Source organism: Carassius auratus, unplaced genomic scaffold, assembly GCF_003368295.1.
Source record: "Carassius auratus strain Wakin unplaced genomic scaffold, ASM336829v1 scaf_tig00033088, whole genome shotgun sequence".
Taxonomy (NCBI): Eukaryota; Metazoa; Chordata; class Actinopteri; order Cypriniformes; family Cyprinidae; genus Carassius; species Carassius auratus.
The window spans coordinates 53638-81177 of NW_020526047.1; the positions used below are offsets into that span (position 1 = coordinate 53638).

The 27540-nt window shown below is 36.4% G+C and overlaps 2 protein-coding genes across 2 annotated transcripts in view; one reads left to right on the forward strand and one right to left on the reverse strand.

Annotated features, from left to right (window-relative positions):
- LOC113081086 (dedicator of cytokinesis protein 1-like) overlaps positions 1 to 27540 on the reverse strand; it is a 160777-nt gene that overhangs the window by 50854 nt on the left and 82383 nt on the right. The gene's annotated exons all lie outside the window — the stretch shown is intronic.
- On the forward strand, positions 700 to 23428 carry LOC113081085 (protein FAM196A-like). The gene is made up of 3 exons (XM_026253133.1): positions 700 to 1916; positions 11910 to 11981; positions 23206 to 23428. The coding sequence occupies exons 1-3, from the start codon at positions 700 to 702 to the stop codon at positions 23387 to 23389; spliced, it is 1473 nt and encodes a 490-aa protein (XP_026108918.1). The 3' UTR covers positions 23390 to 23428.

Below are 27540 nucleotides of genomic sequence, written 5' to 3' on the forward strand. Positions count from 1 at the left end.
TTTGAATTTCTTACACAAGTGGAGTCATGATGCCTATCTATATATTTATCTATCTATCTACAAACAACAAGTACATATTTTTTCTAGAATAAAACGGATAATCTAAAAAAAAGAGCATACAACACACTCCTAGATTTCCAGAAAAGGACGCACATTTCAAAACACTAAAAAAGGCAATTTGACACACAGGCCTCAGAGGGAAGCCGGGAGTGTTTGTCAGGGTGATGATGCTGAATCACAGGGCAGACAGTGTCACTCTTTCTATTAGTTAGCTGAGAGATGGTGAACTCCAGGGAGGTAGACAGATGACGCACTTTCACTCCTATCATTCTCCCTGCATGCCGTCACTACAGGAGCACACAAGATCAAGAAATGCAATTAACTGTTAAAGACAAGCAAGTCATGGGCTAAGACAACACTCATGAGATTGCTCCATACATTTCGCCGCAAACAAGCCGAGCAGGTTAGTGGATGAAAGGAGACTAATTTGCTATATGAAACGTTCATAGAGTCAGAGGATGAAGGATGTTGCAGCTGTTCCCTTTTCTGGTTCCATTACTGATTATTTTCATATTTGTGTCAGATCATTTAAGCACATAAATCTAATCTACTAACACAATTACATGGAAGATACAGTTGCTAAAAGCAAGCTTTTTTTCCCACTAATAAAATCTCAACCGGTTGTGTTTCGCAGGAACCATGGTGAGCAAAGACGCTGGTAAATGCCCGCTCACCAACTCTGAGTCAGACTCGGAGGCAACGGCAGCATCCATGGCCCTGGAGGTCAAAGGATCATTGGATGAAAGCCGGCAGGTGCGCAAGCGCAACAAAGCCCTTCAGGTGCGCTTCAAGGACATCTGCGAGGCGCAGAATGAACAGGCTGCTGCGGCCCGAGGGGGGAAGCCGATCTACAAGGTGGCGTACCGCAAGTACATGACTGTCCCAGCTCGTAGATCAATCCCCAATGTCACCAAAAGCACCGGAGTGCAAACATCACCGGACCTTAGGAAGCGTTACCAGACTTTTCCATTTGAGAGGAAGAAAGGACATACGGTCAAGCATGCCGCTGTGGTGGAGAGCTGTAAGGACCAGGACGATGGGTTTGTAATTGATGTGAAGAGGGCGAAAGCTACCGAGGCAGGTAGGGAGTGTGTACCCACTCAAAATCTGAGGAAAACAAAAGCATTAATGCACACCAGCAAGTGCGTCACAACCATAGAGCAGCATCCACAAGCCAGGGACTATCTGAAGAGAACAGACGGGCCTTGCTCGGACGCTCTGGTTCTCCCTTGTCCGACAGATGGGTCAACAGCAGGTACGGACAACTCGGACTATCAGATCTGTAGCGTCAGAAGTAAACACAGTAAGGGCTTTCAGGGAGACTCTGGAACTCTTGATCGCTCAGGCAAGCTGCATTTGCTGAACTCTGGGGAGAGCGGTGGGAATATTCTAGAGGATTCCTCCTCCAAAGTGACAGGACCCATCGCGTGGAACTCCCTCACGCAGGTGGAGTGCCTGGAGAGTCCATCCGAGCGGACCAAACGCAAGAAGACTCTGCAGCTCAATGGCCTGCAGTCACAGACACTGCCACGGACCAGGTGCACTACGCAGGTCCAGTGTCACGTGGGCACGCTGTCTGCTCGACCGCTGGGGGCCGTGGAGGCGGCAGTGCCGTTGACCCCAGCTTCTTCGACAGCCGTTCCCATGCCAGCGCCTCCATGCAGGGGCGGCACAGGATCAGGAACTCTACAGACTGATAATGAGGTGTGCAAGCAGATAGTGCCTGTCAATCAGGATGGGGAAGTTAAAGCGCAGCTCCAAGCCATGGAAAACATGATCAGCTCCAGCCAAGAAACCATCAAAGTGCTGCTGGGTGTCATTCAGGAGCTGGAAAAAGGAGAAGCTCATCGAGAAGGGTAAGATGATGTACATTAACCAGCATGCAATGTGTACAATGAAATTATGTACCAAAAGAACTGCATCAAGCAGAATTGCAACAAAAGCAATTGAACCACAATTGATTACTTTGTTTGTTTCTGTGTATTTATGCATGACATTCAAGAAACTATTCCAAGACAGAAATCATGACCTCAGTCCCACATATTGTTTGCTGCTATACTAGGTCAAATTAGGATGGATGAGTACAACTTTGTTTGGTTAGCAAGACTTCAAAGGGTTCATATGATGCTTTTTTTAAGATCATTATTTTGTGTATTTGGTGTGACAGTTGTTGACTTGCTTTAATATAAAAAAAACACATAATTTTTCAAATAATGTACATTATTGTAGGTCCTCTATCCCCCACCTCTCTCAAACACATAATTTCCAAAACTCATGACAAAAGCAGTCTGCTCTGATTTTTTGCCCAGTGAATTGTGACTGGCCGAACAACGCAAGCGCTCTTTAGAAATGTAACGCCCTTTTCAATATTTGCGAGCTTCATCTTTCAAAATAAATGTAAAGACCTTAGTCCTTAGTTTTACCATCAGTTCAAGCCCAGAATGGGAACAGAGTGGCGTGACAGTCACAGTGATGAAGCTTTCTTTCTCTGCGTGAACATTTTGGCCGCTTACGCAAATATTTCCACATTGTGATGTAGACACGTGGGTGCATGTTTGAATGAGCCGTTTTAGGGGTGTGTAGCAAAGTCTTACATTTATTGTTTGTGCATTGTTTGGTTCTCAAAGTGCAATAGCAGGTGCAGTTAGGATGGTTGCATATTTGCTTGGTTAGCAAGACTAAATTTGGCGCCAAAAGAATTGCACCACGTAGAATTGCATTTCCCCAGACATTTACAACTCATGCCAACTGCAATGTGTTGAATGCACCAACAAACCACAATGTAACTTTTTCGGAAAGCTGACCTGAATATGGATTAATCTGGTTGTCTCTGTGCGTTAATGCATAAAATAAACTATTTAAACAAAGAAAACATTACTTCAGTCTAAACTATTGTTTGGTTCTCAAACTCCATAGTACGCCTAATTTGGATAGATGAGTTCAGCTTTGGTTGGTTAGAAAGACTTTTGGTTGGTTAGTAAGAAAGGGAGCACTCGGTTTCATAAATATAAAATTCTGTGACAAGATAATTGAAATTCCACAAAGTTTTCTCAAAACATCCACACACCAATGCACGCCAACTATAATGTGTTGAAAACGCCAATGAATCACAACGCACACTGTTTGGAAAGTTGTCAAAGACAGATTACCTTGGTTGTTTCTATGCATTTATGCATAGGATACAAAAAACTATTCCAACAACAAAAGCATGGCATCAGTCTGAGTATCACCATTTGGGTCTATAGATAAATTAGTTTAATTAGGATGGATCAGTGCATCTGTGGTTGGTTAGTAAGATTTTAAGGGCAGCAATCACGAAAGAATAAGAATAGATTTTTGTGCCAACAGAACTGCACCAAGCAGAACTGTATTTCCCTAAACATCTACAACTCATGCCAACTACAATGTGTTGAAATCACCAACAAACTAATGTACACTTCAGAAAGTTGATCTAAAGGTGATTACTTTGGTTTTCTCTATGGTTTTCTAAACATTGAATCAGTCCCAGTAATATATATATATATATATATATATATATATATTATTATTATTATTATTATATTTTTTTTTGCTTTAAAAAAAAATCTAAAGTCAAGGTAATTCAAATTCAAAACCACTGAAGGTAAAACACCAGTAGACTATTATTAGGCCTAACTTTCAGCCTGTCAGCATGATGCAAACATGAAATTTCAGACACACAGTACTTGTACTTTACATGTATTTATTCGATTGTGCTGTTGTATTATCTGAGTAAACATGGACATGTTTGACTGCTGTGCTCGCATCTCTTGCAGCTCCTCATACATGAAATAGCATTCTAAAAAACCTAAAGTTAAAAGTTCAACTCCCATCTTCCTGTATTTTTCTCCTATTCCACTGCTCAGATAGCATCATTCTGTGTGAGAGCGCCACGTGAGAGGTTAATCACATGCACTGACATGCGGATGGATCATTGTTTTCTTATTTCTGTAAACACTGGCACATTTTCAAAGTGTCTAATTCTAACGCTTGGTAATATTTCTATTCAAAATCGTAACTACTCGATTAAAAAAAAAATTGTGGGAAAACATTGCATTCAAATTAATCAATAAAATTGGAAAAATTTCAGACTTTCAGGGCAGCATGCTTTTTCATATTGACTTTCATCTCCATGGACTCAACCTGGGAAATTTGCTGGAGGCCTTCTAAATACTGTTTATTTAATGATGCCAAAAGCCCTTCTACTTTCAAGAGCACCTATTTAATCTAACAATTGAATCCACTCCAAATCAAGGCAGAGACATTAAGCAATGACAACCCTTTTTTAAGAGTGTAGATAAAGGCGATGTAGATAAAATGTACAAAGACCTCACAGAGGAGAAGATTCCGCAGTATATTTAGATTAAACAGACACTGACTAATTTACTGTACACATGCAGGATATTTACATACATAACAGCTGAATATATACTGTCAGTGATAAACCAGTTCATTCCCACAGCAGGATATCATGGAAATCAGCCTAAACTCTCACTTTAAACTATTCCAACACTGCATTTAGCATAACACACTGATTAGTTCAGCATTTAAACACAAAACTGTACAACATTTAGTAAGACCCTTATAAGGTTGGTTTGCATGCAATTTAGAAAAACACAAGACTAAATGTTATGTTTATGGGTAGTAAGGTTAAGGGAAAACCAAACTGTGAGTTTGCACAGGAAACAGACCCAATCTCCCACATATTCACAAATATTTTCCTAAAGATACTTTGGGATGTAAGCACTGGAACCCTGCCATGATAGAGATTAAAAAACGGCATTAATTACCTGCAAGACTACATGTCTTCCTTATGCTGCATTTCCACCAAAATTACCCAGAACATTTGTACCAGGAACTTTTTCCCCCCAGACTTGTTGCTTTCTGTGTTTCCACCGCGGTGTAAAGTACCGGGAAGATTAGGCAAATAGACCGGTGACGTAGGTCTGCGTGCATTTCTCAATAAAAAAATAGTAGCTGATTTTGGACGTGCATCCTCGGTAGTTCAGACTTGGGAGTGTGATGTCCGCGACGACGCAAACCCGGTAATTCTGCAAACAGCAGCGTACTTGATAACTTCAGTCAGCTGACCTTGACTACTGCAATTTTCCTCTCTGTATATTTACAATATATATATATATATTTTATTCATGACACAATAACAGTAATATTTTGAAAATGATCTGAAATGATGGTGGTTGAACCCAAACAATGCTGCAGGAACTCAACCAATCAGGATGTTAAGCGCCAAAGCCCCGCCCCCAAAAGTTCTGGAACTTTGAAAAAGTACCACCTTGCAACCAGGGACATTCTGATGGGCATTTTTTTTTTACCCGGAACTTTATTTAGTTCCTGGCTCCTGCGGTTGAAACACACCAAGTACCAGGCCAAAGTCCTTAGTTCCTGGGTAAAGTTCCTACTGGAAACGCGGCATTATATACTTAAAGCACAATTAAGGTCACAGCAAGAACAGTAAACAACTGATCCAGAGGATGATCAGGAAACTAGACATCATCATCACGAGGATGATTAGAGATCCGCTCAAGCTCAAACTCTGAGAACCATGGGACAAAGAACCGCTGACTGATCAAAACAACATATTTTGCATAATAGAAATGCATTATGCAGTGAATTATTAATTTTAGCCTGATATTATAAAGTGCTCATCTAAACATCTAATGGTCCGCTTTACATAAAAGCCTTGACACAAAAACAAATGATACTCAACCTAGGTTGCAGAGGGGGAATTTTCAAGCATTGCCCAAGTGAACGCCTCAGAGGTTCCGTATGAATACTGCTTTTCCAGATATTACACTTCAAGTAATATTTTAACGTGTTCTCAAGGCAATACAATGAGTTTTCAATTCCCCAGCTCAGGTTTGAGAAAGTGCATTTTCCTGTATTCAGCGCAGAAAGAGTTAATGCTTGTGTGGATACGCAACATTAGTCTCATTCCACACACTCAGAAATGTCTTTCGCATGACAAAAGACTGGAGGACGTAGGTGAATGTATTCATAATAACATCTGCTACATTACCGCCGGCGTGATGTTACTTTTCAATATGTTCAAAAGCATGCTTCAGACAAAGATGTATACAAAGAGGCGCTTGACTCAAAAACATGTGGTGCTGTAGCTAATCACAGTAAAAAGTGTGGTGTGCAGTAGATAATGATCAAAACAAACATGGAGTGATTTGTGGAAACAAACCAACCTAATCATTTCTTTATCATTTTCAATACATAGAACATACTTTTAGACATGGCCTTGGTCAGGAGTTCTAAATAAAATATCAAATATTATATTGTTAATATCAAAGGAGAGAAAGTTTTTTCCTCAAAGATATATAGCTATGAAGGTATAAGTCAAGGTATCCAAATGATATCCAAAATTAAACATTTTATACTGCATATTTAATCAATAATATATTTGAAATCGATAATTTCAGGAATCAAATCAATTCAATAATATTTAACTCACTAGATTATCAAAAACATTAAAACATTCAATAAAAAATAAATAAATGTGGTAAATATATGCAATATTAATAATACTTTCAGACATAATGAGGTAAAACAAATGGTATTGTTATTAAAAGTTATTGTTATTTAAAAATTTGGTTTAAAAATTACGTTACATAACATTTGAAATATCTACCATTTTGCAGTAAAATCTCAGCTGGTTGACATTTCTATAAACCCTCATTATTTTTTTAAAATGTGAAAAAAAAAAAATTATACTTTTGAGTCCTACAAAAAATATAAATACATTAGGGCAGAACTCATCCATACTGAAAATTGGACATTACAACATTTGTTATTGAGAATAATTACTTCTGAAAATTACCGTTTCTCTGTGCATCTGTTTAAATGATAATCGATGCAGTCTGCACAAATAATATGCAGCCCTCCTTCGTGGGAGAATTCAACTTCTGTCCGAAAGGTCTTCTTTCTCTCTCTCTATTGGGATACAACATAATTGGCTTCCTTTTTACATTCCAACACATTACCTCCCGTGCAGTGCCAGCTGCTCCGGAGGGTTCGGCCTGATCACCGCCGGCAGCCAGAGCCTTGTGACAGACATTATTCTGCCTTCCTTCTGCCCTCCTGTCCAACCTCCGGCTCCCAGCAACTGTGCTATACATCACTGTCCCCATTAGGCATGGGAACTAGCCTCAGACGAACCCCACGCATCAGCAAACAGCACATCACATGCTCTCATTAGAGCCAAAATGGCTGTTGGTGTGCTCTTTTACACGATGAGCCCCGCAGTTTGACCTTTTAAAGGAGGCCGGTGTAGAGCTCAGGAGAGGGGGTGCTGAGATGCAGATAGACCACCGTTGACTGCCCAAAATGAGCTCTGGACTGTTGTTACGGACCAAAAACACTGAGTCAGAGTCTCTCTGAGTATCAGACAAGCAGACCGTTCTCACACTGAACCATTTGCTGCACAGTCCAGTCACAATTAAATAGTTCTTTGCAAATGAAATTGTGTGTTTTATATATTTCAAAAACATACATTTCAGATATCAATGGATTATTAAAAATAAGTGTTACTGTATAGCCAAAAAAAATAAATAAATAAACAAAATGAACAATCATTGGGTTGCCCACTGAAGCTAAGCAGGGTTGAGCCTGGTCAGTACCTGGATGGGAGACCTCGCTCATGCACCATCACAAAGAAGAATCCACGAGATTAATGAAAAGGAGATTTAAATTTTACATTAATGTTTAAGTTGAGATTTAAAAAAAAAACATTTTTAACTGTATGTAAAGGCAATACAAAAAGCACCTTGTTTAATGTGTTTGCAAACCAAATGTTATTGCACTTTTGTTCATACAGCTGTATTTAAAAAATTAAATTGCGCAAAACACTACTTTTGAATTATTGAATTTTGCTCATAAAAAAAAAAAAAAATTACAACAGAAAAATCATGCAATTAAAAATGTATCCTTGCCCAGCGCTAAAAGTGTTGAAAAAAGGGATTATTTAGGGTCAAAGGGATAACGCCACCCCAAAATGAAAATGTTGTCATTAATCCTTTACCCCTATGTTGTTCCAAACCCGTAAAAGCTTTGTTTGTCTTCAGAAAAGAATTTAAGATATTTTGGATGAAAGCCGGGAAAGCTTGTGACTGTCCCATAGACTGCCAAGTAAATGACACTGTCAAGGTCCAGAGAAGTATGAAAGACACCATCAGAATAGTCCATCTGCCATCAGTGGTTCAACCGTTACGTTATGAAGCGATGAGAATATGGTTTGTACATGAAAACAAAAATAATGGCTTTAATCAACAATTCGTCTCCTCTGTCTCTCTCCACATCAGCGTAGCGCCACATGAGCAATATGGAGAATATGAGCTGAATACATGCAGTGAACGCTATTCTGTTTCAGCTGTACCACAAGAATATGTTTTCTACATTTATTTACTCTTTGATTTGAAAGAAAACAGTGCATACTTGTGGCGTGGCTGAAATAGAAGAGCATACGCTGCCTGCGTTCAGCTCATATTGTGCAAAAATGTGATGCGGAGGGACACAGTGGAGACCAATTGTTGAATAAAGTCGTTATTATTGTTTAATTTATTACAAAATTTATATTTTGGGGTGGAGTAACCCTTTAAAAACCATGAGCAAAACAGTGGTTTAACTACCAACATGTACCAAACGATATATCTCTGACTTGAAATTGTAATCAAAATAAAAATTAAATGTATGCATTTAGCAGACGCTTTCATCCAAAGCAACTTACAGTGCATTCAGGCTATCAATTTTTACCTATCAAGTGTTCCCGGGGAATCGAACCCCCAACCTTGCACTTGATAAGGGAATGCTCTACCAATTGAGCAACAGGAACACTTATAACTTATTTATAATTTAGCTCTTTCAGCAGAAGTCTAGTCATTGTTTTATGCCCAAAAAACTATTTTGTATGTTTAAGAAAACTGTGATATGAATTGAAACTATTTTCTGTACTAATCAACAGGATGCCAGAGATGCTGTCAATACAGCTTAACTTCTATTCAACCCCTAATATTCCTGCATTGAGAGATTCAGATTGACAGACAGATCATCAGAGCTATTGATCACTCCGTTGGTTTCCCATCAGTCTGACATTGGACCTCCTTTGCAGGACCGTCGGACGGGGCAACGGGTCGCCAGAAAAGCAATCATTACGACGACAGGCAGTAATTACTAATGGCAGCCAACAGTGAAAGTAAAGCTTCTCAAATTTTTGGACACTTGCAGTGAACACTTGTTGACGAAAGGAGATTAATGCTATTTGTTTTAGCATTTATTAATGTTAGAAATATTCATCTTAGAGACTATAGCATAATCCTGCTGGAGGGAGTAAACAGGACAGCGTCAAAGCTACCAAACAAACACATACAAGACACTAGGAATCGATGTAAACACTGACTGCTGTACACTGAGATCGGCTTCAGAGCCAAAGATCCCCAAACTGCAGACATTATAGAGCTTCAAAGTTTTTATTTTCAATTAAATATGGTGTAAATAAGATTTAAACTCTTGCTGTATGCATAAACCATTTAAGTCTGACAAACCTTCAATACGCAAAACTCTAATTACTCATTTCAGAGACATAAATCACAAAGATTAATAACTAGCAATTTAGTAAGTGAATGAGATGTTAAGGAAACACTCGGTCTTATGAAATGCATTCTTGTTTTCAGCAAGGTAGCATTAAACTGATCAAAAGACAGTAAAGACATTTATTATAAAAGAAAATATTGAGCAGCACAACTGTTTTCAACACTAATAATAATCCGAATGATTTCTGAAGGATCATGTGACTGAAGCAATGAAGCTGAAAATTCAGCTTTGATCACATGAATAAATTATACTGTACGATATATTCAAATAGAAATTAGTTATTTAACATTTTAATTGTTTTTACTGCATTTCTGATCAAATAAATGCAGGCTTGCTGAGCAGTTCTTTCAAATTAATATTTCAGCAGTGGAGAACATGCATTTATTTTGCAGATGCTTTTATCTAAATGAGGAATACAAGGCAATTCATCCTAAGATTTAAAATTTGCCCGTGTGTTTTTGCATGCAATCACTTCATGTCATCATTTTTAAATTACACTGCAAACTCAGAGTACTCTTAGAGAAAATACACATTATTTTACCATGATGCTGAAATCAGTGAGCTGGCGCTGAAAAACAAGGCTCAAACGGTCACTAGAAACAGAGCAAACCTCCAGTGATTGACAGTTAAGTGACTATAATGAGATGCATTCTAGTATATGTATAATTTATTCAGTATTTGAATAACGGTTTTGTTTTTTCGTGCTGTTAAGAGCGCCGACGTGAAGCTGATTGCTGATTTACAAAACAGTGATGAAGTAATTCAGGAACACAGCTCTGCGCTTCAACAAACATTACACATTACAGAATTAGCTTGAATCAAATATTTACATGCAAAGTTCTACAGCTAAAAAAAAAAAAAAAAAGAGTGATAAAAGTGAACGGCAAAAATTAGAGGACAGCAACCGAGAAGATCTGACGAATGAGAAACCTCTGAAATCAAGCTCTGGTTTAGTTAATGAACTTCCCTTTTCCCCCTGAGCTCAGTCTATTTTAGGTGAGGTTGATCACATCAGCAGAAATGATATCACGCCCGTCTGGACGAACCCAGTGGATTTTGGGAAGGAATTAGTGTCCACTGGTCTAAATTCACACATGAACTCTCCTGTCTGATCATATTCCTTGTTCACCGCTGGCCGGAGGCTCGTGTGAACACAGAATACATGAACAATGGACACAGCTGCATTCTTCTATGGTTGGGCAATGTCTAATTATGTTCCTGTGCACTCTTCACAGGGATAAAAGACAAGAGGAGACACCTGAAATAAAGGAATTCAACAGAAATTTCCATAAAATTAATGAAAAAATCTTGGCCGAAAATGACCAGTAAAAGAGTGTTTTTTTGTTTTGTTTGTTTTTTGTTTTTTTTACAGTCTATGTTGAATGAAAATAATAATAAATAATAATAACAATAATTATAATAATACTAATACTTGAAAAATGTATATATATATATATATATATATATATATATATATATATATATATATATATATATATATATATATATATATATATATATATGAAAAAAAAAGAATAAAAGAAAGAAAATAATACTATATATGGAGTAAAACTGTAGGAAAAAATAAAGTAAATTACAATCAATATTGCAATTAAGAGAGTAGAAAATGCATTATATATATATCAATTTATTATTTAGCAAAAACATTTTTTTAAATCTTACCAACCCAAAGAAAGCTCAATAAAAAGACCTGTTGTCTCGACATTACATTTGCCACAAAAAAAAAAAAAAAAAAAAAAAATCAACAATCAATAAGGCTTGCATGAACTATTTGAATTTCATTGTAAAATTCAGTCTCTTGTTCAGTTTTTATTTCAACCAGGATGCTACCTTAAAAGGCAGATGCCTAGGTGCACAGAAGCAGAGCTATATGCAACATCCATCAGCACATTTTAGCTCCTGTAAGCAGACAAAAACAGCGTCAAAAGCAGCACGATTTGACATTTCTGCAGCGTTGCCGTGCAGAAACACCAGGATTTGAAGGCCGTTCTGTTCTCTGGTTTCTGATTACACTCACAAACACAGCCGGTGTCCCGCGTGTCCTCTGCAGAACGCCGGTGTGAGGAATGCTAACATATCTTTCCCGCCGCGTGTATTGACCGTGAGCTGATAATGAGGGCCGACAGGGTGAACGGGGAGGCGGAGCGGCCAAACCGCCTGTGTAATGACTCGTCCTCTCTCTCTTTATCTCCTCACAGGCTCTCCTATCGGACCGGACAGGACACGGCCAACTGCGACACGTGTCGGAACAGCGCATGCATTATTTACAGGTTAGTTGATGTATTTTGTTTCCAGCCCAAGCGAGTGAGATACACAAGCATGCTGCGCTAATAAAGCACAACTGCAGCCTGATCACAGATTGTGTGAGTAATGAGCGAGATAAAGAGAGGAAATACTCCTGCTGGCAGGAAGGTGTAGGCTATTCAACAAAGGACCTTAGTGGGACACCCTCATCACAGAACCTGGCACAACATTATCTGGATGTGGAATAGGAAAAGTTCATCTGAATAATCAAATGTGGTCATTATTTACTCACACTCCACACCTGCAGATCTTAAAAGTATAGCCTAGGTTTAGTTCTTAAAGATCCTGAACAAACGGGAGTCTTGACACTCACTCACACACCAACAATAATCAGTTCAAAGCTTCTGAGTCACCTGTAGAGACGAAGAAAACACAGCAGATAGGTATGTCTGAGTGTGTGAAGGTCAGGCTGTGTTTTTGTCTCTAAAGGAGCAATGATAGCTGAAGTACGTGCATGAGGGATTCTGGGTAATTGACAGGTAGCAATCGCCAAGAGAGCTTCTTGTGTGGAGAGCAAAATTGTGTTATGCGAGGTTTCACAAAACTTGAAAGCACATGAGTCACACGATCGACTTAGATGATGCCTGTTGTTCTGTTTTTGGGAGAATTGGCCATTTAACATGCATGCAAAGCTAAAAAAAAAAAAAAAAGAGCGGTTTCATTGTGACGTCATGCATAAGACAATGAACGTGAGAAGCGTCTCAGAGGACAGCTAAGCAGTGCTGTAGACAGAACGAGACTCCCTGCTGATGACATACACACAATCAAACTGAGCAGAAGGATTTAACACACACCCCAGTGAAAACACTCGACAGGAGAACCACGCTGGACAGATCATTACTTCAGCTAGCAGTCCAGTTCATCTCAGTGAACCGCTGAGTTTTGGATAAGTATAATAAATATTGATATTAAATATTGAAATTGTATGTGTGTGTGTGTGAAATTACAATTAATGTAATTATATTTAATTATAATGCATTAACTTAATTCATATTTTAATATAATATAAATTAATATAATTACACACACATTAATACATATTAAAATAACATGAAATACTACATTATAAAATGTATAGAATAATATTTAAATTAGTTCATTGATTAATATCATATTAATATTTTATAGATTTACAGTATATTCATATTAACATACTTTTTGTTACTTTTATAATCGTATATTTTTATAATTGTTATTTAAATGTATCACTTATTTCTATTTATGTTTTTGATGCATTTGATATTATTCTTATATTTTGATGTGTAAAGTTGAACAGTCTCAAATGTAAAGTTGCTCGTCAAACACTGCTATCTGTCTCTCTTGTGTGCATGTGTTTTTTTTTGTTTACACGATGATCTCCAGAATGGATTCCCATCCACATAAATCATGCTAATAGAGTTCAGTCTGAAGGAGCTAAAGTGTTCTACTTAGCATAATATGTTAGGGAGGAGAAATCTCATGAGCTCAGATCACTGCTCTTCAGTCCGAGTAAGTGTGCACGCAACATGAAGCACTTCTGAACAAACTGAAGCCAAATGATTCACAAAAAAGGATTTGTTGTGAACAGAAATTAACTCAATTTAGAAACTGGCACCAAGGCAGTGGTGTTACCTAAAATTATGAATTCGAAAAAAAAAATTGACAACAAAAATAAAATGCAATATTTTTTTTCCTGTTTCTAAAAAATAATGATGCACAAGGCAATGTTGTTAACCATTTTTTTTTTTTTAATTTTAATGAATTTAAACAGAATATTTAATGCAAAATGTGCACTTGAAAAGCTTGAAAATTAAAAATGTTGCCTTAGCAGCTAACTAAAATATATCAACTGAATAATATAATTATTTAAAGCTAAATAGAAAACTATATAAACAAAATAATATAATATAAATATAATAAACAAAAACTAATTAGTGGACAAAAAAAAATGTAAAAATAGAACTAAAAATGAATAAATACTATCATTTCATTGACATTCTAAAATAAATGTGGCACGACTGTGTGGACACTTTACCAAAAAATGTCAATCAATCAATCAAACTGTATATGCATTATTCTAAAAACAAGTTAAATCTAATTAACCTGACTATGTTTCATGCGTTTCTTTTTCTGCTTGTATAGTAGAGAATGGCGCATCAATCATCTAATGTCAAACTCTATGATAATCCACTGTAAAGCGAGGCTCGTATGCAGTGCACTATTTGTGTGGCGTCCAGAGATGCAGCCTATGCAGAGCGTTTCAAATCAACAAGAACACTGACGTTTCTTGCAATATCTTGATTCCAAGGAAACGGATTAATGCACAGCAAGCGTTTTAAACAGTGTGCGGTTGCTCATGAGGGTGTATTTCAGACACAAAGCCACTTCACCTATCCAACAGCAGTGTTTCAGGCTTCAGTTTCTCAGTTTAACCTTCTGCATCTCTCCACCTCTCATTTCCTGCATCATTATCCCTCCATCACTCCGCATTACTCCTCTGATGGGCATTCATTCTCTCTGAAGGATCTTCCCAAGGCGGACTTCTTTAAAGAACGTTCCCAAATCAATACGAGTAAAGCTCAATCGACAGCATTAGCACCGTGAAGTCGGTTTCCGTAATTTTGGCGTATATTGTGCACGTTACCAGCATCCACAGAGCTTACAGGCTGAAATATGAAGCTTCATTCGTGTTAGATAATTTAAATCAGTTTATTGAGAAATAAATAGGTTTAAGTTGAATTACAGCTTCCAACGATTATGAAAACTGGAAAGGTGTGGAATGGGTCACAATAATCATTTTGTATATATTGTGTCCCATTCCACCCCTTTCCAGATGTGTGCTTTCACTCCTCCATAAAATACGGAGCGAATGCTTCACACACAGACGTGAGAAACATATCTACAGAAAGACTGACGTGTCTTCTTTTAAATAAAGAACAACAAATCTTTGAAATACATATTATTTGATAAAGTATTCTATATAAAAACCAACAATATATTTACACAAAATTATTTTATTTATAATAAATAAAAACCTAATAAATAACAATAATAAATCTAAATAGAAATATTTAACAAAATAATACAATGACAAAATACAAAAAGTAGCACCAAAATAGATAAAACCTAAAGTAAATTTACAGAGTTTAAAGGAAGAAATAACATTTTTGTTATATATAATTTGACATGAATGAAAATTATAGTGTGTGTGTGTGTGTGTATATATATTATTTCAGCAGTAAATTTGTTTAGTTAATATCCGTATTGTCCTACTGTACCTGCAAACATTTTTTCGGAGGGGTGCAAATTATCTCTATTCAGCCCAGAACATTCATCATTTTATGTTATTCATATGAAAAATACACACAGTTAATTTTAATTTATTCCTTTTCTTTTTTTACCTCCCTGGGGTGATGGTTAAACTCATGAAAAGGAAGAGATTCAGCAGCATTCAATTTACTGAAGTCCAGCTGCTTTGAGCTAAAATACGTCTCTGTTCTCCCTGTGACCATGTCATCGTGTTCATCTAACTAGACTGTGTTCCCTAATGTGACCGTCCAGACGGGATACGGCTCTCTAGAGTCTACTTGGTGACAGATAACTGTTTAATAGTCAGTGCTTTCACACTCCAATGAAAATACCAATGAAAATATTCAACAGTAATATTGATTCTTACCATTAAGATATTGTTTCACTCATATTAAGTTTTTCTTTTATCCAGCTGTATTTGATCAGTGCAACTTATAATGTCCAGGTGAAAGATAGAACACCAACATGACAGAAAAAAGAAAAAAAAACTTTGTTTCCGCATGTTCTATGAGTGATGTGGTTTCAAATCGCGCGTTGCCTGACTTTAATGTGTATCTTCAGCACAGTCTGCAGTGCAGGCTCCAATATTAATACATAGAAATGCACATTTGAAAAAAAGTTTGAGTTATGATGCAGCTGTACATTTCTGTTCATTACCAAAAACAGCAACATCTGTAAAAATTGTACCAACCTCATTTTTCTAAGGTGAAGTAGAATTATTCTGTTTATTCTTTTTTTAAAATCATTGGTCTTCCATAGTAGCAAACATTTAGATCAAGACAACCAAGGGTAAAACCACACATAAAGCACCTCAATACTAAGGTAAAAATGTAACTATATGATCTGGTATTTATCTGAAAAACAATATTTTAAATTTAGTATAAATGCATAAACACCATATCTTAATCATATAAAAATACTGTAATTATATTCCATTACTCCTTTAATACTTAATGTGTCTTCATTAATAATATAATAAAATTCAATACGGATATCCCACTCTATATTCGTAGCCTAATGGAAAGACTTTTAACCCGAAGGTCGCAGGTTCGAGTGTCAGTACCAGCAGGAACATAAAAAACTCAGAGTATGGGTCACTATATTTGGCTACAAGTCACTTTCACTTTTTTCACTTTCACTTTCAATCTCTAAAGTTCACACACACACACACACACACACACACAAAAAATGGCGGCAGCGGTGTGGTAATTCTATTGGAGCAGAGCTGAAGGGAGAGGAGCTGATCACATTATAGAGATGTTTAAGCACTCAGTGGAGAGACACCTGCAGATCTCTCTCTCTCTCTCTCTCTCTCTCTCTCTCTGCTGGACTAATGACGTTCTCCATGCTAACACTCAAACTCTGGCTTCATACAGAGCCACTGGTTGCTATAGATACTACAGTGATACCACGGTGAATCTGGCGGGCATTGAGAGTGTATTGTGAGAGTGTGTGTGTGTGTGTGTGTGTGCTCTTTCGAGAAATGCGGATTAATCTGTAGATAGAGCAAAGCAAAGTATGATGGACAGCTGTATTAATACCATACAGAGAGAGAGAGAGAAAATGCAAAACAGGATTTGCAATAATAATATTTTGTGATTTTCATTTATAACAGTTTATATATATATATATATATATATATATATATATATATATATATATATATATATATATATATATATATATATATATATATATATATATATATTTTTTTTTTTTTTTTTTTTTTTTTATTAATATTATTACTATTATTATTATCATTATTATTATTATTATACACCCTCACCTGGAGCTGTGGTGCACGAAAAAAATAAGTACTGCCTGTTAATTTCTGCTATCTTGTTGGTTTTCAAATCTAAAACAGCTTTACGTTATAAATGTGCAAAACGCAGCACAATGAGGCTAGAATAAAATGTGCTGACTGGTTTCTAGGCTGTTGCTAGGCAGCTGATAAAGCATTCTGATGAAAAACTGTAGTTCTATCCTTTAGAATAAAAGTACCTGCCTTTTCATTTCATAAATTAATAAATAAACAAACAAATAAATAATACCTAATACCTAAGATTAATGAATTGTCAGAATAATTTTTCATTCACAGTTTATTAACTAATGTTAACTAATGAAGCTCTAATGTAAAGTGTGAATTTACAATAAAGAATCAAAACACTTTCAATTATCATCTAGGGAATGTTGTAGTCCAGATTAAAATGAAAAGTTTGCAAACAAATAGCCTATTGAGTCTAAATACTTAAGTATTTGCACTGTGATGGACATCATAGCGAATACACATATCTGAATGGCTATATAAAATTATTTAAATCGTTTTAGAAAGAGCAGCTGCTTTATTTATGGGGTTTCCAGGGTAAAGGCTGCATTTTCTGCAGTTTAGCGCCATCTGCTGTCAGAGAGTGAATGTGCTTTCATTCTCTCAACATACAGGTGTTGTGCATTTTGACCAGTTGATGAGAATAACGTTCTAAAAATACATTCCAAATTCCGAATAATTCCGTGATATATCGCATTACCGAATACCGCCACTTGTCTAGAATACACATTTAAAAAAATTAAATAAATAAAAGTTTAATTAAACAGTTTACAATAATAATAATTATTATTATGTAAAAATGAATGAATAAAATAAGTCATTAATATACATTTAGTAAGTAAACAAGTAAATAATAAAAAAATATATGTTTATTAAAAAAAAATTATAACTTCCAGTGTATTGATCAAACATCTGCCTACTTGCATTAAATTAGTTTCTGGTCTAAGTGCAAGGAATAGTGAAATTTGTTTTGTCAAACACTGATTAGCAGCTAGACTATCAGTATCAAAGGTTTCTCAGTGTTTTCTGAGTACAAACACACTGTAGTTTGAGTGAGTCTCAACTAGAGATGAAAGTGACGGAACCGATGCTAAAAACGGAAAAGAAACCGTCTTCATTTTCAGGTCTTGCTTTGTGGCAACAACAAATGAAAGGAGCATGTTTAGGTGTGTGATAAGTGCATGGCACCTCAACACAAAGAGAGTGAGAAAAAGAATAATGAATGTTTCATTAAAGCTCTTCCGAGTCGTTTTCTCTCATTCAGATGATTATCTGGGCTCGCCGTCCCTCTGCTAATGAGGCTGAGATACGAGCTGAAAGGCCTCGACCTGGGCTCTTCATCTCTGCGTGTGTTTGCATGTTCCTCTCCATTCTAACGAGTGTCAGTGACGCGTGGCAGACCTGCAGGATCCGGTCGGATGAGCGCTGAGAAACATGACAGACGGCACAGCGTCTCAGAAAAGCATTTGGTGCATTCATGAATCCCCCAGCGGTCGGCATCAAACGCTGTTGACTCACAGATCGGCGCTGGTGTGAGTGATGAGAGGGCATCTGCTACTAATGAGAGACACATACACTTTCACTGGGGTGTCAGTCTGTTGTCTCTGGCACGGACGCGTTTGCTTTCTAAAGCCAGAGTCGCACACAGACACAAACGCAACACGTTTACAAATCCTTCCGAATCTCTCAAGACACAAGCCAACTAATTAAACTAACAAACTTTCACAGCTAAGAAAACATTATACTGAAATACACAAGAGGCAACAAGGCTGGGCAATGCAGCAAATACATAAATACAGTTGAGAAAATATATATATATGATATTTAATATACATATAAAGAAAAAGTTTATTTTAAAGTTATTCAAGTTATTGATTAATTCATGCATACCAAAAAGTATCTATTAAAATACAAATGAATCATTGCTTATTTTTGATGACTGAAAGACTCTGTTTCAACACAAACAAGCTCAAACATTCAAACCACTAAACATCGTCACCGAAAGAAGTTATGTTTCAGGAACATATATAAAAATGAATGATTAAAAACATATTTAAATATTAAATATACATGAAAAATATATTAATGCATGCCTACAAGTATGCAGTCATATATACCTTAAAAAAAATCCATTATTGAAATGACTTACCAAAAAAAAAAAAAAAAAGTGTAAAAAAATTAATTACATATAAAAAATATTCACACATACACCAATATACAGCCATATTTACCTAAAAAAAGGAAAATGCATTGCAGAAGCATCAATGAAACTGAAAGAAGGAAATTAATTGCTGCATTTTTTGATTCTTTAAAAAAAGTTGCTAGTTAGGAAAGAAACAGATGCATTGACTGATTCAGACTCAAACTCAAATCTTAAAGTGTTGATAAGTGGAAGAAATTTAAGACTTCACTTACGTATCTTTCGTTTTTTTTTTTTTTTTTTTTTTTTTTGACAACCAAAAGTTTAAAGTGGGTCAAGAACACAAAAAGAGTTCTGAGACTTTCTAAATAATCAGACATCAACATGAAAACAGACAAGACACGGTGGAAACTGACACCAACGAGCTGGAGATGTGGGTGAGATGTTTCTCCAGTATTTTCTGATTTCATTACCTCTCAGACACACACACACACATAAAAACATCGGGTCACTGCGAGCACTTAACCAACACAGTGATGTGTTTCCTGTGTAAACGCTGAGATCAGAAGACCTCCGACAGTAATGAGCTTAAACAGGAGGAGCAGAGCCAGATCAAACCACTCCTCATCCTCAGGGATGAAGGGAAGGAAAGCGTATATCAGATGAAAGAAAACAGCGCTGAGCTGCACGCGGGGGCAATGAGCGGGGATTATCAACCGCTTTCAGTTTCTAATTAGCAGCTCAGAAACAGAGAAAAGCGTCAGGACTGACAACAGTTGTGGGTGGAGAGCAGGAGACAATCAGGAGACGGCAGAGAGAGAAAGAGATCTAGGCCTGACAGATGTTTGGCTAGAGCTGTGCTTGCGACGCTCTTCGGACAGCCACTTCACTGCGTTCCTAATGATGCTCTGGTTTATTTTATAGAGGACTGTATTGATCCAGAGAGAAATATTAAACATTGATTTGTGATTTGAAAGCTAGAAATACTGAGCATTGAAATGTATCTCATGCCTCGGCAGAAAAAGAGCCGCACGTCAATTCAGAGAACTAAATTACTGCTCCTATTTTATAGAGTCGAAAATGGGTTTATTTCTTTAGATCTAGAAATGATCTTTCACAATACGATTCTGAGTGTCAGCTCTAAGATTATTATTATTATTTTTGCATATCAAATCCACAAAAACACGTAAAAAATCAAATGCATTTAATAAATAATAAAAATTTGTTGTGATGGCAATTACAATGAAAAAAAAATAATCTGATTGACACTATTTGACATCAACAGCATCTCTCGTGCAAAACTGAACTATAAAGTGCAATAAACTTCCACCAAATTATTAAGTTGCTCTCAGAGAAACTCAAAGCAGATTTTTCAAAGAGCTTCTTGAGACTTCTTGAGATAATGAGTGATTTGTGCGTGTCTGTCTGTAGTGAGAACATGGTCATATTGATAAGGACATAATTAACAGCTGTGTCGTGTGATTAATCTGCTAATTGCTGCATTGCAGTATGCTTAAATGCAAAGGCCAGACACACAATGAACAAACACGCTGAGTCTTCAATAACACACACACACACACACACACCTTACATAACCTTCCACTCTCAAGCCTGTTGAACAAATTCAAACCAAACACAGGTTTAAATACAGCCTGGCTTACAATATGCTATTCAGTGCATTTATCATTTGAAATTATCTTTTCTGAAAGACGTTTTACACAATCTAGTGCGTGAAATCAACAGCAAAGCAATGCAATTCAAATAGAGACTTCCTTTCTCATGATGAATGGCAGAACTCTGGATGTCGTCTGCAAAATAAACAGCACTGCGGATGCGTCACATTTATGAGCTGTACTGGACAGGGTTCAGAAGTCTCTCTCTATCCGTTCATCTCAACACTCTGACAGCAAGAGATGAATAAGAGTCTTTCATTTCATTACCACTCACAAACATATTGCTTTTGACTCTCACGACATTACAAGCAACTACTGAGAACTGAAAACGTAAGAATGTCCACTAGATGTTTAAATTGTTTTATTTATTTATTTTTTATTTAAAATTGTCTTGTTTGAAAAAGCTTTAATGAAATATTCCATGTAATTATGTAACCTTAGTACACATGTGAAGACTATGTTCTAGCAAAGAAAAACATCCATTTTAACCATTTACACAAACCATAAGACATTATTTACTTATTCAACATGTATAATTATCATATAACATTATTATATAATTATGATATATTATTATTTTTATTGAGGGGGAGGGGTATCAAAAATAATAAAATATATTCTGCATTGATCGGTTATTTTTCATACTCCCTTGTTCAGTTCTAAAATCTACCAACACTGGATAATGCAAATGCAAATGATTAAATCTTGTGTAAAAGTTAGACAGATATCAGCATTATACCAACCCTCAGCCACAATCAGCTCAAGCAAACTTGTGGAGTTTTGGGAAACTCAGATTAGTTGACAACTATTTTTCCAAGGCCTTTGAAAATGGCTGATCCTGAACTACAACTAAACAAATCCAGTGTCCAGGTCTGTGAGTACACAACACTCGGAAGTTTGTCCAGTCAGCTGGAGTGAAATAATCCCTCTCTCCAACACTTTCATCTCTCCATCTCTGCTCTCTTATGGTGGAGTTTAATGTGACTGATCTCGGGAATCAGATGTGTCGAGGACACTGGATTATCTCTGGCACATAAGACGGAGGCTCCAGAGGATAAATCCCATAATGCAACACCCGCAGACACCGAACACTTCCACACAGTCAGCAACATAAACTCCACAAATTATGCTCTTAAAAAGCATAAAAATGCATCACAGATCATTAAGCTTCTCATCTGTTGAACCTGAAGCTCTTAATTCACTGCTTTACCTCGAAGGAAAGTACAACAAAATAGAGGCTTTAGATCATCTGGAAACTCAGTGGTGTCACCGCTACCTTCCTTCAGCCCATAAAATATGAAGATTATAAACAAAAATGCTTGAGAAGAGCTGTCAGCAGTAAAGCCCAAAGCATGGAGGTAAATATATATATATATATGGCTCATAACGTTCTTTTTTTTTTCACACCAAAATCAAAAGTAAATTACAAAATATATATTTTGGGTAAAGAGAATGAAGCCTAAATTTAAGACTATTTTTTTATAAAAATGACTAATAGTAATACAATTATTATTACTATTATTTACAATAACAATAATAATAATAGCACCTTTATGGTCTAAAATAGGTTTAATTTTCATTATGAAATATATACATTTATGCTAGATTTAGGAGATTTTGTTGAAAATGAATGATAGTGGTCCTAATAATAATAAGGAAAATAATAATAATAATAATAATACCTTCGTTGTCTAAATTAGCCTTAGTTTTTTTTCTGAAATGCATTATTTATCATATTTACACTTAGATATTGGGGTGAAATGAGAAGGTATTTTATAGATTTTTTTTTTATTTTGTATTATTTAATTATCTATCTTTAAGTCAGTATGACTTTATCAGTCTAATAAACATTGTCTTCTATTACTTGTAAATACACATTCTTGGTTTACTGTGCACAAGCCATCTGTGCATCTCATTAAAAAGTTCATATTAAATAATAACCAAGTATCAATTTAGACACCGATTCAGCAGACTTGCATTCAGTTTTGCCTCAATTCTTTTATGCAAAATCTACTTTTTGTGATCCAACAAATTCTCAGTGGATAAAACTCTAAGTCCAACACCATGCATTTAACTGATTAAATATTCTGATTGCCTCAGAACTGTCATAATACAGATGCAAACAGTGAAGATACTTTTGGACTGATCTCAAGACTGATAGCATGTACTCTGTGTCGTTCAGGGCATCTGACTCACTCTCTCTGCATGCATGTATGCATGTATTAATGTTGTGAATCTGCATTTCTTGTGTCTCTGTGCTACAGCGTGGAGCTGGACTTTAAACTGCAGGAAGATAAGCTCCAGCCTCTGATGAAGAGACTGTGTCCCACCGAGGAGTCCCCGTTTCCCCCTCTGACGTATCCTCAGGAGACCATCGGCTCCACGCCCAAACGCAAGTCCAAAGCGGAGGCCAAGAAACACGCGCGCTGGAAACTCTGGTTTCTGTGACCGCTGGATTACATACACAGCTTCCCATCATATTTTCAGTACAGGAGTTCAGCGCTACGGGAGCATCTGTTCACTTGCTTTGTTTTCCGATCAGGATGATTCAGGAAAATCCTATCAGAATGATTTTGGTTTTTGACCCTTTGGTACTTTATGGATGCAAGTACTGAACTAGGTTTGGAAATATTGCAGCTCGTATTAATATAAAAAAATATATGTGTATATTTAACAGAATAATGGAATTTTCTCCTGGAAAAAAAGGAATAATGAGACTATTTCCCTCAAGGAAACTGGATCAATTACAAATCTTGCTTTGCAAAGTTTTTTTGATTTGTTTTTGTTTTATTGTTATCCTGCTAAAGGTTTGGAAAATCAGATGTGTTTAAAACACAAACAGGACACAAACTTTTTTTCATTTCGGTCTTCTCTTCTTCACGGAAACCACAGCATTAAATGGAAGCACAACTCTTCAGATGCACTGGATAATGTTTCCCACAGAGGACTTTATGGATCTTACCCGATATCAAGAACGGAAAACTTCCTCGAGGACTTGAATATCCACAGCCCAAACCGGTGAAGTCACAACAAACGCACTATAGAGGATTTATACAGAAATAATCTTACAAGCCTCTGTGAATTCATAGAAACTTTCACTTACTATTATTACCAGGAAAAAAAAAATAAGGAAGAAAAGTGTGACTTATTTTTGTAGATTCGTAATAATCATATTTAAAGATTTTCTAGATGCACTATATGTATAAACTTCTCTCACTTATTGGATTATTGGAATTTTAAGAAGCATTTTCAACTCTGCTAATTTGAAATAATTTAATTCAAATTAATGTTCTTCTATAGAGTGCATTAGTGTCATCCACTTTTTCAACAACGTTGGTTCTGGAAGCAATTTTCCATTCATTTTCCCATAGGGATTTAAAAAAAGTCTGTTAAAACATTGCAAGCCATGAAACAAACCATCCAGCTACAACATTACAAACTCTGATTTGAAAAAATTAAATATTTGAAAATCGGAGAAAAAGGCAAAGATGTGTGTACTTAATGGCTTTAGTGAGGGAAAGGACTACAATCCCATGAAGCATTGTGAATTAGATAATCAAATTAAATGAAAAAAAAATAACTATCCACTTGAAGTTGTTGATCAGAAACAATATATTTTAATATACAATATAAAATAGTCTGCAATCTTTTGGCGAGATTTGCTCGTTGTGATTCTATGATTGGAATTTTCTGTAAAGCATCATGGGTAATGTAGTTTTGTTTTTACCAGAAATCTCCACTGTTTACCATGATTATTTAAAACATAAGTTGAAATTCTGCAGACTGATGGCTCAAAAGCATATATCACCTATTAACAACTTCTGAGTCAGTTCTAGCTAAAAAAAAAATAAAATAAAAAAATGCACTTCCCTATGGAGAAAATAAATGGCATTCCGGAACCCGACTGTTGCACTCTATTACAACTACAGGTGTAACCACGGAAACAACTGTAAACACCCACTGTAGCCCCTTTCACACTGCACGTCGGACCCGCAATATTCCCGTAACATTGCCTGGTCGCCTTCTGTGTGAAAGCAACCACGTCCCGGAATTGATTACCGAATCGAACCCGGGTCGGGGACATAGTAACATTGCGGTAATCGATCCGGAACGAGCGCTGTGTGAACAAAAGCCAGATCTAATTCCGTATCGAAGTGATGACGCGCGTTATCGCGCGACTTTTTTACCGGCTGTTTTGAAGGAAGATCAACATTCGCGACGAAAACATATGTGCAAACTGTAATAAAGCAGAGATCAGTTAGTTCCTCACTTTCCGCGCTGACGCAGAGATCGTTTGCTTGCTTCAGTTAAAGTATAACGTGCCTAGCTTTGTCGACTCGTACATTACACGTCACGCGCTGATGTCACGTGTCGTTACGGGATCTTCAGGGGTTGTGTGTGAAAGCACGCACATATACCGGGTCATCACTGGCAGTGTGAAAGTGCCAAATCTAGCGACCAGGGAACAATTACAGGAACACTTTACCCCTGTATTTGCCGGAATGGCAGTGTGAAAGGGGCTCATGTGATACAGTCACCATAAAGCTGCGGTCACACTAGACTTGATGAACTCTGATCTGCATATAAAATAAGCTGTTGCAGGAATGTAGATTACATTAATATTTTATTGATTTTAAATCTATTTTTAATTAAAAACCTAGAGTGTGACATCACATCCTGTCTAGTGCGACCGCACTCTCAACACCTGCACTGAATCAAACAATGTTCCTGGTGTGAAAATGACAAGGAACATCAGAGCAAATAAGATATCCTGGAGCGTGTGTGTGTGCGTGTGTGTGTGTGTGTCACAGGTCTGAGAGAGTAATGAGAGCAGTGCCAGCATTCAGAAAGACTGTTGAGAACGGAGAGAAGAAATGTAGTCACAGGTGAAGGAAAACACCAGAAAAAGAACATTTATACTGCATAAAGAAAATTGAAAAGGTGAAAAATATAAATGACATTTTATGACATTATTTTATGACAATTAAACAGATTTTGCTCCGAATTCTCATTACCCTAATTAATAGATTGGAACAAATTAATCTATTAATCATATCTAATAATGCACACACACAAATATACTAATTAAATTACAAAATAATATTAGCAATTAAAAATATAATTTTATAAGGATATATATTAATTCTAATTTATTTCTTAAATTATTATCATAGAATAATATTTATATTGCTATTATTATTATAGAATTGTGTGTGTGTGTATGTGTATATATATATATATATATATATATATATATATACACACACACACACACACACACACACAAATATAATAAAAATATGTGTATGTGTTTGTATGCACATTTATTTTTTATTTATTCTATTTTATTTGAATATCTATTTCAACATTATAATGATGAAATAATGAAGAGAATTATTTGCATAATGTTAATGAGTACTGAATGGGGCAATATGCTTGTAAACTAAAGGTCAGTACAAAAAATCATGAACAAAGGTGACATTTTCTTTAAGCAAAATATAAAAAAAAAAAAAAAAAATTTTTAATACTCATCTAGCTAAACACAGAGAGAGAGATGGTAAAGGAATCTCACACAACCTAAAGTCATTTCTACAAGCACTGCGATGCTCAAACATCTCACACACCAACAGTCCACTGCGAGAAAACACCTCGTTCTTTCCTGACAACATACAGGCCACATTAGGGTTGGGCGATTTCTACCAAAAAAAACTCCCATCGGACGCCTAAAGTGAAACACTGCGATGGATGAAGGGGTGGGGAGGGGGGGTGGATTTCGTCATCAGAAGTGTCCGTGGATGTCCGAGTGCAGCCCAACATTTGTGACCACCTGGTAAATGTTGAGACCGAGCAAGTCAAGCAGGTGTCGAGCTCATCCATCCACGCTTGAGTATACTTTGAACGCTGCAGAGAGCATTAAAACATTCAACTGAATTATTATTTTATTGTAATATATTTATTATCCAACACTCATGATCTGACCCAAATGTTCTCGTCTGTTTAATCTACTTTAAATTGTATGCTTTGTGTAAAACATCTAGCCTATAATTAGTTTGGTGTTTTTTACACCATACAATCATTAATGTTTAAATTGTGTTATAATTAGTATTGTGATCGGGAACAACTTCATTATGTTACGTTGAAATGATTTGATGTAACTGTGTGGAAACTGAAAGCTTGGGGCTGGAATCAGGATCATCTGTCACTGTCAGTCACCCAACCCTAGGCCACATACAGTACACACCGCATGTTTATTCATCAAATTAATCTGCGTGACGTACTACCACTGCACCTAGAAAAGCCAGAAGCACATCTCAGATGCATTAGTTGGCTAGTCCGGAGTGAAATGTAATGAAAAGAACCCTGTGTGTGTGTCCAGAACCAGAGCGAAAGCCATACTGATCAAACATCAAAGATGGGTTTAGATGAAAGAACATTTCAGTGACCAAAATATCTAACAAAACAGGGTTTAAATCATCTCCAGTGATACAGATTACATGACATCACAAGAGCAAAGCATTCTGGGAATGTGACAGCAGAGGCCAAACCCAGCACTCTGTCCATACGTGCCAAAATCCTTTAAGAAAGGGCAAAATAATCCA